General features: G+C 40.3%; 2 protein-coding genes across 2 annotated transcripts in view; both read left to right on the forward strand.

Moving 5' to 3' along the window:
- Nucleotides 1,095-12,883, forward strand: LOC109841224 (chaperone protein ClpB3, mitochondrial). Its single transcript, XM_020410131.1, has 10 exons — nucleotides 1,095-1,240; nucleotides 5,917-6,135; nucleotides 6,215-6,452; nucleotides 7,428-7,623; nucleotides 7,847-7,901; nucleotides 8,491-8,641; nucleotides 9,675-9,983; nucleotides 10,523-10,788; nucleotides 10,880-11,809; nucleotides 12,427-12,883. The coding sequence occupies exons 1-10, from the start codon at nucleotides 1,166-1,168 to the stop codon at nucleotides 12,733-12,735; spliced, it is 2,748 nt and encodes a 915-aa protein (XP_020265720.1). The 5' UTR covers nucleotides 1,095-1,165; the 3' UTR covers nucleotides 12,736-12,883.
- LOC109841225 (U-box domain-containing protein 4-like) overlaps nucleotides 16,196-17,547 on the forward strand; it is a 3,267-nt gene continuing 1,915 nt past the window's right edge. The window contains exons 1-2 of the mRNA XM_020410132.1: nucleotides 16,196-16,321; nucleotides 16,916-17,547. The exon at nucleotides 16,916-17,547 is cut by the window's right edge and continues 167 nt beyond it. Of these exons, the coding sequence (XP_020265721.1) occupies nucleotides 16,239-16,321; nucleotides 16,916-17,547 (715 nt within the window). The 5' untranslated portion in view covers nucleotides 16,196-16,238. The remainder of the gene's footprint in view (nucleotides 16,322-16,915) is intronic.

Below are 17,547 nucleotides of genomic sequence, written 5' to 3' on the forward strand. Positions count from 1 at the left end.
ATAAGCTTCCGCTCATTTAGATCCTTGTTAATCTCTTTGAATTAATCATGGCTATATGGTTTTAGATCTTAAGTTTTTGATGTAGATCTAACAGGTCGAATTTGGTAAATATTTTTCAAATAGGTCGTTTTTTTAAAATAAGTTTAGGCTAAATTGAAATTTTGTCCTAGAACAAAATATTGGGTCGTAGATATATTTCAGCTGTCACATTTTGCATCAATCCCAGCATACATATGAGGTTACAACTGTACTTGTTATATATTTACTATCATCTCTATTTAAAAGAGTGCTAGCTACAATCGCGAGTGTACAACACTCACGACGTAGGAGGGACACGAGTCTCTACTTGTCCTTGTAGGGGCACATGTCCCAGCCACAACGCGAGTGCGGTGCGCCGGTGGCTGTGGATAAAATTACTCTTTCTATAAACTAGTGTGAACACCGTGCGACAATTTTTCTGTCGCTACAGTAATACCGGTTTCAACTGCTACATTGTTTTGAATTTTTTGGATTGTTACAGTAACATTTTTCTAAGAAGCATATTGCCTAGTTTCATGTTTGTTACCGTAAATATTACTGTAGCATTACTATAGAATGAATAATGAATATTAGGTTCTCTCCTTTCTACGGAGGAGTAGATATATGAACTTGAATTTTAGCATATTAATCTAGTGAATTACACCGCATCTCGAATCTTTACCGGAAGGGGTTTGGGGTTTAGGAAGAGGAACTGTTAAAAGAGTGCCGGTTATACGTTGCGTTTATTTGCAGCGACCGGTTAATTAAATAGTTCCCTGGGCACAGATTACAGAACCTTCTACCAGCTTCCACTTCTTTCAGGTTCATCTTGCTCCCATTTTAACCGTTCCCCTTCGTAAACCCCAAACCCCTTCCCCAAGCTTGTCGATATCCAAACAAATTCCCCTGAAAAAGAAAGGAAAAAAAAAAAAACCTAGCCGCTAAAACCGTCCTGGCCATTTGGGTCGCCATGGTGTTCGATCGGCCGCTGCTGGAGCTCGTGCGCTCGCGCACCGCCGTCCGCCCTCCGCCGCCGCTCGGCCGTGCGACTCTCGTCCGCGCCGCTCTCTCCCCCTCTCCGTGCGTTCCCGACGTTGGAAGCTTCAGCGATCAGCTATCGCCGTGGATTGGGAAGCGAGATGACATAATGGCGATGGTGCGCTTTGGTCGCTGCTTTCACTCTACTGTTCCTTCTCATTCGAGCTATGGGGAAACCTCTCAGGTGTATGTCGATTCCTCGCTTTGAACTCAAGTTTGATTCTTGAAAAAGAATATCTTTTTTTTGCTTCTTATAGGCAGTATTTAGAGTACTATCTATAACGGTAACTTTGTTGACGAGCAAATTTTTATTGTTATCTGAAATAGCATAGTTTCGTTTACTTTTGTTTTTTCTCGGGATGTCGACTCATACTTTTGCTGTCAATTCTTCCACTAAAGTTAAGAGTATTCTTCGAGTTTGGGATACCCCTCTAGAAGAGGTGATGTTCCTTCTTTAATCCATATTATCACAAATTATTCACTGTTTGAGTGGATTTTTCCATCTTTGATCCCAGATAAAACACAGATGGGATTTCTCAGTTAACACATAGTTGGGCATTAGGCTAGAAGATTTGAATATCAAGCTAACTATGATGAAATTCGAGATTAACACGACAAATTTACGCATTAGCGAAATAGTTACCAAAACAACAAATTTCAGGAAATGCACAGAGATAGTCTCTAACAAGTTAACTTTAACGTAAATAAGTAAGATAACTGTTCTTTTCTAATGGATGTTGAGTATATCCTTGACAAGTTACAGGGGATGTACTTACATAGCCTCTAACAAGTCAAATTTAATGTAGAAAATAATCAATTATTTTCTTTTAATGGATGTCAAGGAGTATATACTTGGTCAACTCAAGTGTAATCCCTCTTTCCTCTAGGTTTCCTACCCATGCGGTTTGTTAGCATACCTTGGTGAATTTACACTGAATCGTCAATTAAGTTATTATGGGTGATTGGGTGTACTCGGTGGCTTGTGGTAACTGCAAACCAAACAAATGCTACAAACTTATCCATACATGTAAAGAATCAAACATTTATATACTGATATGTCCTTTGTGATCATTGCAATTCATATTGTTTTGAGCAAGACTTGAAGTTATTAGCATTCTTTCTCAAGGATTTTCGTATCCACTTCTACATATTTAGTTAGTTGTTACTTGTTGCTGAGTGTGAGAAACGTGACTTTAAAAATAATAAAATATTCATGAATGGGTAGGTGAGGCATTGACAAATGAGCTGCTAACTTTGGAAAAAACAATCCCAAAGTAGGTAGATGAAGACCTTTTTTTTTTTAAGTCACGTTTCTCACAAATCTCCACCTTGACTTTGAAAATGAAGGTCTTCTCTTTACTCTTGCTGTCTCGCCAGAAGCCCCTTACGGGCTTAACCTTCGCTTTGTCGAACTCCAAGCAATTCGAGACAATGCTCGAACTTGCGCGAAGGTACGGGCTTCGTCATCATATCTGCTGGATTATCTGCGGTACCAATCTTCTCAATCCTGATGACTTTAATTTCTCTGATAAAATGATACCTGACATCTATATGTTTGGTTCTTTCATGATACATCTGATGCTTCGTCAAATGTATAGCACTCTGGCTGTCGCAAAATACCGTAGTAACACCTTGGTGTAAGCCGAGATCTTCAACCAAACCTCTCAACCAAATGGCTTCTTTCATTGCTTTGTCTACTACAGAGACAGAGTACATGGCAGTGACAGAAGCAGTGAAAGAAGCCATTTGGTTGAGAGGTTTGGTTGAAGATCTCGGCTTACACCAAGGTGTTACTACGGTATTTTGCGACAGCCAGAGTGCTATACATTTGACGAAACATCAGATGTATCATGAAAGAACCAAACATATAGATGTCAGGTATCATTTTATCAGAGAAATTAAAGTCATCAGGATTGAGAAGATTGGTACTGCAGATAATCCAGCAGATATGATGACGAAGCCCGTACCTTCGCGCAAGTTCGAGCATTGTCTCGAATTGCTTGGAGTTCGACAAAGTGAATGTTAAGCCCGTAAGGGGCTTCTGGCGAGACAACAAGAGTAAAGAGAAGACATTCATTTTTAAAGTCAAGGTGGAGATTTGTGAGAAACGTGACTTTAAAAAAAAAAGGTCTTCATCTACCTACTTTGGGATTGTTTTTTTTAAAGTTAGCAGCTTATTTGTCAATGCCTCACCTACCCATTCATGAGTATTTTATTATTTTTGTAACTTATAAAAGGGGGGGGGTGAGAGGAGGTGGTTTAGAGCATCGAGGCAGTGAGCATCAGTCAGAGAAATTCACTAATCACCAAAGAGAAGATTACAAAGAGGAGATCACTCTCTTGCCAGAGACTCACACAAAGAAAGAGACAAATTCTTTCTATCTTACTCTCTTCTCTCTAAAACTCTTCTTCTCTCTCTTTCTTTTCTTTCTCCGACTGATGCTCACTGTCTCGATGCTCTAAACCACCTCCTCTCACCCCCCTTTTATAAGTTACAAAAATAATAAAATATTCATGAATGGGTAGGTGAGGCATTGACAAATGAGCTGCTAACTTTGGAAAAAACAATCCCAAAGTAGGTAGATGAAGACCTTTTTTTTTTAAGTCACGTTTCTGACAAATCTCCACCTTGACTTTGAAAATGAAGGTCTTCCCTTTACTCTTGCTGTCTCGTCAGAAGCCCCTTACGGGCTTAACCTTCGCTTTGTCGAACTCCAAACAATTCGAGACAATGCTCGAACTTGCGCGAAGGTACGGGCTTCGTCATCATATCTGCTGGATTATCTGCAGTACCAATCTTCTCAATCCTGATGACTTTAATTTCTCTGATAAAATGATACCTGACATCTATATGTTTGGTTCTTTCATGATACATCTGATGCTTCGTCAAATGTATAGCACTCTGGCTGTCGCAAAATACCGTAGTAACACCTTGGTGTAAGCCGAGATCTTCAACCAAACCTCTCAACCAAATGGCTTCTTTCACTGCTTCTGTCACTGTCATGTACTCTGCCTCTTTAATAGACAAAGCAACTGTCGACTGTAGAGTCGCCTTCCAACTAATGGCACTACCTGAAAGAGTGAATATATAACCTGTCAAGGATCATCTCTTATCCAAATCACCCGCATAATCTGAATCAGAATAGCCAAGTATTCTGCAATCTGAGTCTGTGTTCCTGCCAAAATACAAACCAATATTAGCAGATCCTCTCAAATATCTAAGTACCCATTTCACAGCCTGTCAATGGACCTTTCCAGGCTTATCCATGTACCGACTCACAACACTGACTGCATGTGAAATATCTGGACGGGTGCAAATCATCGCATACATAATGCTTCCAACTGCACTCGCATAAGGAACATGAGACATGTACTGCTCCTCCTCCTCAGTCTGAGGTGACAAATCTGCTGAAAGACGAAAATGAGCTGCAAGCGGAGTCTTCACAGGCTTGGCATCAAGCATGCCAAATCTCTCCAACACCTTCTTGATGTATTTCTCTTGAGATAGAAATAAACTCCCTTCACGTCTGTTCCTGTGGATCTTCATCCCCAAAATCTTCTTTGCTGCTCCCAAGTCTTTCATCTCAAACTCATGTTTGAGTTGAGATTTTAACTCGTTAATTTCTGACATATCTTTAGTTGCAATCAACATGTCATCAACATACAAAAGCAAATATACAAAAGAACCATCATTGAGCTTTTTATGATAAACACAACTATCATATTTACTCCTAGAGTAACCATGCTCAAATATCAAATCTCAAATACCACTGCCTTGGAGACTGCTTCAACTCATAAAGAGATTTCTTCAACCTGCACACATGATCTTCTTTACCTTCAACAATGAATCCCTCTGGCTGATGCATAAAGATCTGCTCCTCAAGCTCGCCATGTAGAAAAGCTGTTTTCACATCAAGTTGCTCAAGCTCCAAATTAAAATAAGCAACCATGGCAAACAACACGCGGATTGATGTGTGTTTTACAACTGGAGAGAATACTTCATTGAAGTCCACACCTTCGGTCTGATTGTAGCCTTTAGCTACCAAGCGTGCCTTATACCTTACAGAATCTGTATCCGGAGCTCCTTCTTTCTTCTTGAATACCCATTTACAGCCAACGATCTTCTGTCCCCTTGGTGGCTTCACTAACTCCCATGTCTGGTTTTTGTGAAGAGACTCCATCTCTTCAGTTATCGCAACAGTCCAATTTGCAGCCTCCTTGTATGTAGAAGGCTCTGGAATCTCAATCGATTCTGCTATACTCAAAGCATAAGCAAGCATGTCTGCATAGCGTTGAGGAGGTCGGATCTGCCTTTTTGTTCTCCCAGTGGCAATATTATACTGTTGCTCTTGCGGTGTATCAGTATCTGAAGTTGAACTTTAAAAAAAAAAAGGTCTTCATCTACCTACTTTGGGATTATTTTTTCCAAAGTTAGCAGCTCATTTGTCAATGCCTCACCTACCCATTCATGAATATTTTATTATTTTTGTAACTTATAAAAGGGGGGTGAGAGGAGGTGGTTTAGAGCATCGAGGCAGTGAGCATCAGTCGGAGAAAGAAAAGAAAGAGAGAGAAGAAGAGTTTTAGAGAGAAGAGAGTGAGATAGAAAGAATTTGTCTCTTTCTTTGTGTGAGTCTCTGGCAAGAGAGTGATCTCCTCTTTGTAATCTTCTCTTTGGTGATTAGTGAATTTCTCTGCTGTTCTCGCCCGTGGACGTAGGTCATACTGACCGAACCACGTTAAATCCTGGTGTGCTGTTTTATTTGTCCACTCTTGTATAGACATCTTTTGTGTCTGTGAAGCCCCTCCGCTGCAAGACTGAGATTAGTATTACTTAAAACTACACCTTTTTTCCAACAGATCAATGCGGGACAATTTACGGAGATGGCATGGGAGGGGATCATTGGTGCAATAGATGCAGCAAAGGAGTGCAAGCAACAAGTAGTGGAGTCTGAGCATTTGATGAAGGCTCTTTTAGAACAGAAGGATGGTTTGGCAAGAAGAATATTCACCAAAGCAGGAATCGACAACACAACGGTTTTGCAAGCTACGGATCAGTTTATTTCAGGGCAGCCCAAGGTAAAAGCAGTTCTTCTTATTCAATGTAATCGAAATATGACTTGTGAGGGACGTAAAAATATTGTTATTTCCATGATAGGTTACTGGTGGCACTAGTGGGCCAATAATTGGTTCAAGTTTCAGTAATCTCTTGGACAATGCCAAAAAGCATAAGAAAGATCTGGGTGATGATTTTTTATCAGTTGAACACTTTATCCTAGCATTTTACTCAGATAAGAGATTCGGTGAGCAGCTCTTCAAGAATCTCCAGCTTTCTGAGAAGGCATTGAAGGATGCTGTATCAGCTCTACGTGGAAACCAAAGAGTCACTGATCAGAGTATGGTTCCTATTCTGTTTATATTATAGTAAAATCAGTCTATTTTGTGATTGTTCCCTTTGTTTGCATATCATGGATTAAGTTTATTCAGCTCAAGACAATTTTTTTGGTGGTATGTGCATATGCATCTGTTTCACAATTGAGCCCAACTATAATAAATGTCTTCCTTCGAACTCTACAATGCCATCTTTGCTTTAAATTGTTCAAGGAGAAGTAACTATCAAATGGTGGTTGTTTCTACATGTTGAAGCCTGTCAATTGTATAAATTTGACAATATTTGCACAAGCAGCAATTGTTTGCAAGCAAATAAGCAAATACCAGTGCGGTCAGATGGCCATTCGTCTACTTTCAAGTCGAAGTTTATGGTGCTTCAAGATGATCTTAAAGTTCTTATTATGTTTTGGGATTTTATTTTGACCAAGTATCCTTGTATAATTTGGTTATACTGAATATAGTGCATATTAATCTATTTGAGAATTATCACCAGTTGGCAAAGAAATTTGCTTTAGGTTATCTTGTCGTTTCCAATTTGACTTGCTAGCTTCTAGTAACTTCACTATTTTCTCCCTATAATTGGTGACGTTCTTTGCAGTCGTTGTTTAGGTTTTGTAAATAAATATCATGTGATTCTAGTCTTTGTGTAGGTTTTGTAGACAAATGTCATGTGTTTTGGTTGTGTATTTTGTTCACAAGTTGGAACCACAAGGAAAAGACTGGAGTACAAGTAGCTTGCATGTGTCAGGTTGTGAATCAGCTTCCCCATATGTGTATCACACCACTTGACTTTCCTAGCCTGCAATGAAGGACTTAGTACACTATGTTGACCCTTTTTTCCATATCCCACTTCTTCATTTTCTTTTAAATTTCTTTTTTTTTCCTTTTCAAATGGTAGTCTGGCCACATCAGTTTTTTGCTTTATGGAGTACTTTCTAACCATCTATTTCATATGCATATTGGTGTGACTTTGGCTGTAGATCCTGAAGGAAAGTACCAGGCACTAGATAAATATGGAAATGACTTGACGGAACTTGCGAGGCGTGGAAAACTGGATCCCGTCATAGGTCGGGATGATGAAATACGGCGTTGCATCCAAATATTATCTAGGAGAACAAAAAACAATCCCGTTATCATTGGTGAGCCTGGTGTTGGTAAAACTGCTATAGCTGAAGGGTATGACTTTTCATTTTGTTGTTACATGATGATTAGTCCTTTTCTTTGTGCAGTGTCAACTGTTCTCATTCTGAACTAGTCTTTTTATACTTGTAACCTTATTATCAACTAATTATAATTCTGCTGCGATATCTGCGGAATTGCTAGCGCTTTGTTGGAAGAAGATTTGCATGTCTTTATTTATACAATCAATGTCAGACTCATCACTTACATAATTTTGCAGATTAGCTCAGCGTATTGTGCGAGGCGATGTTCCTGAACCTTTGCTGAATAGAAAGGTAATCCTACTTCCCGTGCCAATTCTTTGTTTTATTCACTTTGTTTCTTCTCTTTCTTTCATCTTTGCTTTTCCGATTGATTTATTAAATCGAACGCCATTTTTAGCAAATAACCTTTAGCATTAAATGATGGGCCTTATACACAATCTGGTAGTGTGAGCCTTACTCATAATTTGGTAGCGCACTCTCTTAACAGAAAATGGGTTATTTGCACTTTAGTACCTCAATATTTCACCTTTTTTTAACTGTGATATTTTAATGTTCTTTTCTTGACAATTTGATACCTAAAAGTTTTCAAATTAACATCATTTGATAATTTAAAGCCCTAAAGCCCTAAGTTTGTTTCTCACTTTCTCCAAATCCTAAAAACTGAAATTTGGAAAGAAAATTTGTTTCTACTTCACTTTTATATGTTGATATTTGATATTCTTGAACAATATTGTCTCTTTTCTTTTCTTTTCTTTTCACTTTAGGGTGTGAAATTTGCAAGTGTGCTCATTCTCTTGCCAAACGTAATCATCTTCTAGGTTTTTGTTCATCCATTTGCTTCTCTCACCTAATACCCCCTCCGATATGAGTTCTTTTACAGCTTATCTCATTGGATATGGGTTCACTGCTTGCTGGGGCAAAATATCGTGGTGACTTTGAGGAGAGATTGAAAGCTGTGCTAAAAGAAGTCACCACCTCAAATGGTCAAATAATATTGTTTATCGATGAAATCCACACGGTAGTTGGTGCAGGTCAGTTTTTCTTCCAAGGATGTTAACTTTGAAGCCATAACAATTCGTAATAGTTTTGTATTTTTGGAGAAGCTTAACTTGATACAAATGATTATATCAAGGAGAAATTGATATTTCAATGCATCCTTGGATTTTGATGTAAGGCAACTTTGTAATTGATGTTTGGTGACCAGAGTTTGCACAGTAAGAACTCTCCCATAAAGAAAATCTTAGCATGTCCATTTTATCCAATCATGTTCTGATACAAATTACGAGTCCATCCTTAGAGAAATATGTGCAGCTGACTAGGTAATTAATGTCTCCGCTCACTAGATGAAGTAACCATGTGATACATTTACTAGACGGTAAACATAATAGTACGCAGATGCCCTTTCAGATGCAAGACACCATCATGATGTAATTGACTGCTTTCATTAACTTAGAAATGTTACCTTAACATATCATGATAAATATTTATGCCTGGATACTCTTGGTTTCTGTCGACATATCAACGCCTTATCAGAGAAAACACTTGCTGCATGATAGAAGTAGAATACTTCGGATCATATCTTTTTGGTAGTTCAATAGTAAAGTTATCATGCACATAACATATAATTAGATTTTAGACTGCAGATTAAAAATGGATGTGACTTAGTTGATGCCAAATCCATTAGACCTTGTAAATCTATGATACTTATGAAGCACATCTCCGACCTCTTGACTTTGTCAAAATTATCTTGAGGTATCCAACTGCTTGCAATCTAGATCCGCATAGTGGTGAGCCTATGCTGTTTGACGATACAGTTATAATAACAGGACCCAGTTGAGTTCCCTCCGATACTGCAGTATATGATAGCATTGGCACATTCGAAACATAGCACATTCCTTTTATTTATTTACTACATAATTTTTACTTTATCTGAAAATACAATGCTGATGTGAACTCATAATAATGCATTTCCTTTTCTAGCTCAGGTTCTTTCAATTCTCTGTTTTCACCCCATTAGGCAATTTCTATTCATCTTTTACTCTTCTGTGTTGCTAACTGCTACAGGAGCTACTGGTGGAGCAATGGATGCTGGAAACCTGCTTAAACCGATGTTAGGTCGGGGAGAGCTTCGTTGTATTGGTGCAACAACATTAACTGAATACAGGAAATACATTGAAAAGGACCCTGCTTTGGAGCGTAGATTTCAACAGGTTTATTGTGGTCAGCCTTCTGTTGAAGATACCATATCCATACTCCGCGGACTTCGTGAACGCTATGAGTTACATCATGGTGTTAAAATATCAGATTCTGCTCTTGTTTCTGCTGCGGTCTTATCTGATCGATATATTACGGAGCGTTTCTTGCCTGACAAAGGTATCAGGACAAACATTGTAGTTTACTGGACTACTTCTTATGTAACTTCTTTGCATTATGGATTACATGTGAATATCTCTGTTTGATTTATATTTACAAATGAGGTCTCCCTGTTGCACCAAACATTAATATATAGCTTTCTAGATTTCCTCTGGAAGCCTGTAAGTTGCCTGCTGTTTTACGGGCAGTTAAACAAATATTTCAAAGACCATCAAATTGAATGCTATTTCGAGGAGCCCCGCTCCTCCCCAAACAACAACAACAAAAATAAAATAATAATAATAATAATAATAATAATAATAATAAATGAATAATACACATAAGTTTTCTAATAGTTGTTGAGTTATTCCTGTGAGGGACGTCAGTTTGGAAGTTCTCCATGATTTTGATATGAAAATGATGATAGGAAAGAGCCAAGTCGGAGATAATGCAGGTTGTATTTTACATGAAAGTTATTGGTTTTTATGTTTCCTTGTTCGTTAATTGTGTGATTTGTTTCTAGATACATATCTCCAACTAACTCAGACTATCTGTTGCAGCCATTGATCTTGTTGATGAAGCAGCTGCAAAGCTGAAGATGGAAATAACATCCAAGCCCACTGAGTTGGACGAAGTAGATAGAGCTGTATTGAAATTGGAGATGGAAAAGCTATCGTTAAAGAATGATACTGATAAAGCATCCAAAGAACGCCTTAGCAAGCTGGATGCTGACCTTGATTTTCTGAAACAAAAGCAGAAGGATCTCGGACAGCAGTGGGAGCATGAAAAAACTCTAATGACCAAAATACGGTCCATTAAAGAAGAGGTAATACTCTTTCATAGCAGAATAATGGTACATATGAATATTACTGCACCATAATTCTTCAATACTGCAATATTATTTGATATTTCTGTAGGTTGATAGAGTGAACTTGGAGATGGAAGCAGCTGAGAGAGAGTATGACTTGGCTCGAGCTGCTGAGCTCAAGTATGGTACCTTGATTTCTTTACAGAGACAGCTAGAGGAGGCTGAAAAGAACCTTGCTGAATTCCAAAAGTCAGGCAAGTCCCTGCTTCGAGAGGAAGTAACAGATCTTGATATCGCTGAAATCGTCAGCAAATGGACTGGTATTCCAATAACCAATCTTCAGCAATCAGAGAGAGACAAACTCGTTTCTCTAGAGCAAGTCCTCCATAAGCGAGTTGTAGGTCAGGATATTGCAGTCAAATCAGTGGCCGATGCCATCCGCCGATCTAGGGCAGGGCTCTCTGACCCCAACCGCCCGATAGCAAGCTTCATGTTCATGGGTCCTACAGGTGTTGGCAAGACTGAGCTGGCCAAAACCCTTGCTGGTTACCTCTTTAACACTGAGAATGCTCTTGTAAGAATTGACATGAGTGAGTACATGGAGAAGCATGCAGTGTCTCGGTTAGTTGGGGCCCCACCGGGCTATGTTGGATATGAAGAAGGGGGGCAGCTCACTGAAGTGATTCGAAGGAGGCCATATTCTGTAGTCCTCTTCGATGAGATAGAGAAGGCTCATCATGATGTGTTCAATATTCTTTTGCAGCTGTTGGATGATGGAAGAATTACTGATTCTCAGGGGAGGACCGTTAGTTTTACGAATTGTGTTGTTATAATGACATCAAATATCGGGTCACATTTTATTTTGGAGACTCTTCGGAACACTCAGGATAGCAAGGAAGCAGTTTATCAGCTGATGAAGAAACAGGTGGTGGAGCTCGCCAGGCAAACTTTTCGTCCTGAGTTTATGAACAGGATTGATGAATATATCGTGTTCCAGCCTCTGGACACCAAAGAAATTAACCGAATTGTTGAGATCCAGGTACTTACCTTAACTGCTTTTTTGAAGTTCTGCAGTTTAGCATTAAACATAGAACTTGTTATAATTCATCTTGCTTATAGTTACGCTTATAGTTAAATTGAAATTGGTTCCCGGTTAAGTAGTCTTTACTCTATTTTCATCTTAGGAGCAAATATTCTGCATATTTGGATACCCCACTCCTTCAACTGGATTTTTATTGAGTTAGAAAGAATACGTCTGGTGGAATATTCTGTGGGTCAAAAAGCCCATAGTCACTTATACATGCAGGTTACTCGAGCTGCTAGTAGTGATGTCCATAAAAGCGATAATCTCCTTGGTTTCTGTTTAGATAGGCTTCCTGAGAGATCCTAAACTGATGAATTTTTTTGGACGTATCTGATTTAATTCATAAATCTGTCATTTTGTTAAAAGCTACATGCTGTATTTCTTGGATGATGTTAACATTGGTTCCATATCTAAGCTTACGGTTATACTCCATTTAAAGATAGCTTTATATCCCTAAATATCCTTGTAGTCAAGTGTAAGAAAATTCTGGTGAGAATAATCAGCTAGGTCAATGAGAGTGACCATTTGATTGGGCTGAGACCTTTTATAACATTAACCACTATACTTTGCAGCTGAACCGGCTGAAGGACAGGCTCAAGCAAAAGAAGATTGATCTCCATTTCACCCAAGAAGCAGTCGATCTCCTTGGCACCCTTGGTTTCGATCCAAATTATGGAGCAAGACCAGTGAAGAGAGTTATACAACAAATGGTGGAGAATGAAGTGGCTCTTGGAGTTTTAAGAGGAGACTTTAAGGAAGAGGATTCGGTGATTGTGGACGTCGATCTTTCTCCAGCATCGAAAGACGTTCCTCAAAATAAACTGGTTATCAGAAAAATAGAAAGCGAATCCCTTGGAGATGAATTGCTTGCAAATGACTAGAACACTTTTGAGGTATATACGTTAAAATCTTCCTTTTTTTTTATTGTTCTCTGGTCCTTCGCGTTGAGTCTCATGACAAATTTACTTGTAGACTGTTGTATCTGACCTGTTTCAATAAACCTAAGTTACATGTATATATCATCTTTTGGGAGTTAAAATAATTGCGTTCTAATCAGTAAAACAATACGATGATTGTTGCTGCTTACTACGCATTAAACTATTTAATGGTCCCTGCAAGTGGCTGTAGTAATGACTAGGTTGTACCACCGCGTCATTAAAATGAATTAGTGCATTGAATTTAAAGGTTCCTCTCTCCTTGGTGCATCGATTACTCTCAAAGTGCGCGCGGACCACTTGTTACCCGTATCCTCATGATTTACCTTATCTTTTGTAGATATCATTATCTGAGCTGCGTATAATATTTATTTTGGATTTTGGATTTTTTTAGCGTGTCCCACTGTGTACAAGCATGATCCCCCTCCAGTATGAAGTTGCCTTAAATTTCTGAATCAATACTAGCAGAGTCAGAGACTAGTACCTGCCCGTTATATTTCATATATAGAAAATCACATGCGGAGGTCAGTGGAGGCGTACCTAGTATTTTGTTCTGGTGTTAAAAGGTTCTTTGAGACCCATGCTCGAATCTGGCTCTTACTCTGAATCTGGAAATTAATTCCCCTTCACAGGGGTATTAGATGACCGTATTGTAGACCCATTTAACAATTTTGCCCGTATTTATTCTGCCCGTATCCTTCGGTGCAGCTTCTTGGACTAAGCTATTTTGGATCGTTTTTTGATGGTCCCTTATCGTTTGTAAGGACGTTTTGTTCCCACTGTGGGCCCTCAAGTTTTTTTTTTTTTTTTTTGTTGGGTAAATTTGACTGATTCACGTTAGTTGTACCCTTTCCGAAAAGGAAAATTTTTTTAAATAAACCTGTTCATATTTTTTTTTCTTCTAAAAATAGATTATTTTGAGTTTTATTTATAAAAATAGACTCATTTTATTTTAATCTGGTTCCTAAATAGTCGGGATTGTCAACCCGACTATTTAGGAGGTTGTAAACCCTCAATTATAACCCTAAACCCTAACATTTTATGTACTAAATAGTCGGGGTTGACAATCCTGACTATTTAGAAACGGGATTACGACAAAATGAGCCGACTTTTGTAAATAAAACTCAATTGGGGTTTATTTTTTAGAAAAAAAAGGACAAATTTTTTAAAACAACTGTTTTTAAAATTTAATAAGTAAAACCGACCGCTTCAATATTTTTTTAGCAAAATCGACCCCCTCCTCTCCGCCTTCAGCTCCTCGCCCCGCCACGTCGCCTCCTCCTCTCAAAAAAAACCCGATATCCAACTCCTCCAACCCAATCACCGATGTCCACCATCTCTTTCGCTGGCGCCAGCGGCCTGAACAGCGGAGACGAAGGAGTCGGCGAGGAGACCCAGAGACACAGGAAGAGAGGGAGGAGTGAGAGGAGGTGAGGGCAAGGAGCTGAAGGCGGAGAGGAGGGAGCGGAGCGAGGAGGGGGACGAGGACGTCGTCGCCGAGGTCGATGGTGGAGACGAGGTCGCGGAAGGGGGGCGACGTGGCGGGAGACCCAGGAGGAGAGGGAGGAATGGGAGGAGGTGAGGGCGAGGAGCTGAAGGCGGAGAGGAGAGGGGTCGATTTTGCTAAAAAAAATTTGAAGCGGTCGGTTTTACTTATTAAATTTTAAAAACAGTTGTTTTAAAAAATTTGTCCAAAAAAAAATATGAATGAGTTTTCCGGAATTTCTTTTTGACTAGGGATGTCTTGGTTTTTAAGGATGTTTTGGGAATTTTAAACTTGTGCATCGGTTCGGTGATTTTAACGTCTCCCATTATTAGAAGTTTGGTAATTGTCTTCAAATATGCAACCGAGAAAGGAAAATAGGTAAAATGGTTGAAGGATCGAAGCCGACGATGTATATGGGGACACATGCGGATCATTAATGAAGTACAGCGGCATTAAATGCGACCACGACCAGAACCCATTCCGCGAGATGGAAAAGCCCGAGATCCGAGAAACGTGAATCCCCCCCGACTCTGGAGCTTGTTTAATCAAAACTGTATCATTACTGTCACACGAAATCCGTCCTAGGCGTTACGTGGAATTTTTTTAATCTAGTTAATGTTTAGAACAAATTTTTAAAACAGTCTCAAACCAGTTTTTAATTTTTAAAACCGACCCATTTTTTTTTACCAAAATCGACCCACTTTTTTGCCACGTCAGCTTAATCTCATTCCTAAACAGTCGGGGTTGGTAACCACCAACCCCGACTGTTTAGGAGGTTGTTAAACCCTAATTAGAAACCTTAAATCCGATTTTTTATACCTTAAATAGTCGGGGTTGGCAACCCCGACTAATATTGTTGCCCCTTATCCTGAATGAATGGAGGCCTACATCAACAATTGTTGGCGATTCCAAACGTGAGGATGTCTCGAGAAATTAAAAGAAGCGCCACCTTGAGATTTCACGATTGAGCTATAACTCAATTGTGCAAAATAAAGGTTTTTTTCCCCTCCTCGATTTCCTAAGAATAACAACAACGGGTATAAGCTCCGTCTCATAACACCGATAAGTGTTGGTAGACGACAGGAGAGAGAGAAAAAAGTGCTCGAGTCTAACAAAAAAAATAAATTAGGATGAAAAACTAGCTTATAAGCTCACATGTACGAGCTAAGTCTCGTTTATAAAAATATGAGAAATAAACCATGACGGAAGGTACTAAACCTGCATAAAAAAGACAGAGACATTGTAATAATAAAAAAAAATCTATTATTATGCGTGCTCCACAAAATAAACCCAGTTCACAGCAGAGTCTGTTCCAATATTCCCCCTGCCGCCAAAAATTTACCCTTTTACCTTTTTAACTCCGGGGTTCGCACACGAAACTTGAAGAAGGTTAACTTCTTTTCTTCACAAATATCGGCCTGCTACGAGTTTTAACGCACGTGTCAATGAGCGTGACAAAATAAAGAGACGACACAAACCCACCTCCTCCCCTCGATCCCATCACGTAAAACCTCCGACTAACGAAAATCCTCACTCTCTCTCTCTCTCTCCGCTCAATGTGATAAATCCCATGGCGAAATGCGCGGCGCCGCCTCAGGCGTCTCCGACCTGCCGCACTCCGCGTAGGCTCCTGCGAGCTCGGTCGCCTGCGGCTGCAGCCCGCCGAGCGACCGAGGCCGCAGACGCGCGGCGAAACCCTCCTCGGTCCGCAAACTGTCGGAGCTCGCTCAAACCAATTCTGCCGACCCGGATTCTGTCTCGACGGCGACGAGGACGCCGGATCCCGAGACAAGAGGAAGATACCGCAGCTTGGAGGAGCTGAAGCGGTTGCGGTGAAGGGGCTTCAGATGGAATGCCGCGACCGGCCGGCGAGCGGCTTGCGCGGCGGGTGAGGACTGGCCGCGAAGGGACGAGGCCGAGGCGAGGGAGACGCTGCGATGCTTCGGGGCGATTCCCGCCGTTGATGCGAATGATCGATTCCGATGACGCCGAGTCGCAGATCTCGGCGCTTTACGCTTTGCTTAATCTTGGGATCGGAAATGACTTGTAAGTAATTTTTCATCAATTTTCTGAAAAGAAAAAAAAGTGTATTTTTTTTTTAAATTTTTATTTACACACTATTACACACTTTTGAATTTTTACACGCTTGACATCATCTTTTAACTTTCACACTGCAAAGTTTTTTTTTCGAAAAAGATACTAAAGTGCATCCAATTTAACTTTGAGAATATCCCAACTCAATTTTTTTTGTTAAAACTTTTATTAAAATTTGGGAATCATCGGAATATTTGTTAGGGTTTGGTGAATCAAAGTTTTTTTAAAAAACTTTGAAGTGCACTTTAGGTGAAAAATAACTAGGGGGCATCAGAGTTAGAACTCTAGTAAAATTTGGGGTATTTTAAGTACTAATAAACCGGAAGCAATTATAGTAATATTAAAATTGTGGAGTGAAATAAAAAAATCAATATGAGAGAGTTGTGGGGTGAATTATCAAATACATACAGATTCAGTGAGTGAATTTGCAAATATGATAGATTTGGTCGGTTTACATGCGAAAAAACACAATCAATTTTACCATTTTCATCACTTTTGGAAAATTCCTGATGTCTCTTTTTCCCCCCCTCCTCCTAATAATTTTAGGAACAAAGCAGCGATAGTTAAAGCAGGATCCCTCCACAAAATGCTAAACCTCCTGAAATCAAGAACCGACCCCTCGATCTCCGAAGCGATCGTCGCCAACTTCCTCAGCCTCAGCGCCCTCGATTCGAACAAACCCATCATCGGAGCTTCGGCCGGCGCCGTCAAATTCCTCGTCAAAACCCTCCAGTTCCCAACCTCATCCCAATCCCGACTCGACGCCCTCCGCGCCCTCTTCAACCTCTCGATCTCCGTCGCCAACGCCCCTCTCCTCGTCGAATCGGGCCTCGTCCCCCACCTTTTAGCCGCAATCGGCGACATGAGCTTGACGGATCGGGTCCTCGCCGTCCTCACGTCAGAAGGTCGAAGGGCGGTGACCGGATCCAACGACGGCGCCCCGATCCTGATCGACGTGTTGAACTGGATCGACTCGCCGGGCTGCCAAGAGAAGGCGGCGTACGTCCTGATGATGATCGCCTGCAGATCCGAGACGGACCGAAACGCTATGACGAGCCTCGGGGTAAAGTCGGCGCTCTTGGAGCTGGCGCTCGTGGGGTCCACTTTGGCCCAGAAGAGGGCGTCGAGGATCCTTGAGATTCTGAGGATGGAGAAGGGGAAGGAGGCGAGCGACGGAG

The sequence above is a fragment of the Asparagus officinalis genome, chromosome 5 (assembly GCF_001876935.1).
Source record: "Asparagus officinalis chromosome 5, Aspof.V1, whole genome shotgun sequence".
Taxonomy (NCBI): Eukaryota; Viridiplantae; Streptophyta; class Magnoliopsida; order Asparagales; family Asparagaceae; genus Asparagus; species Asparagus officinalis.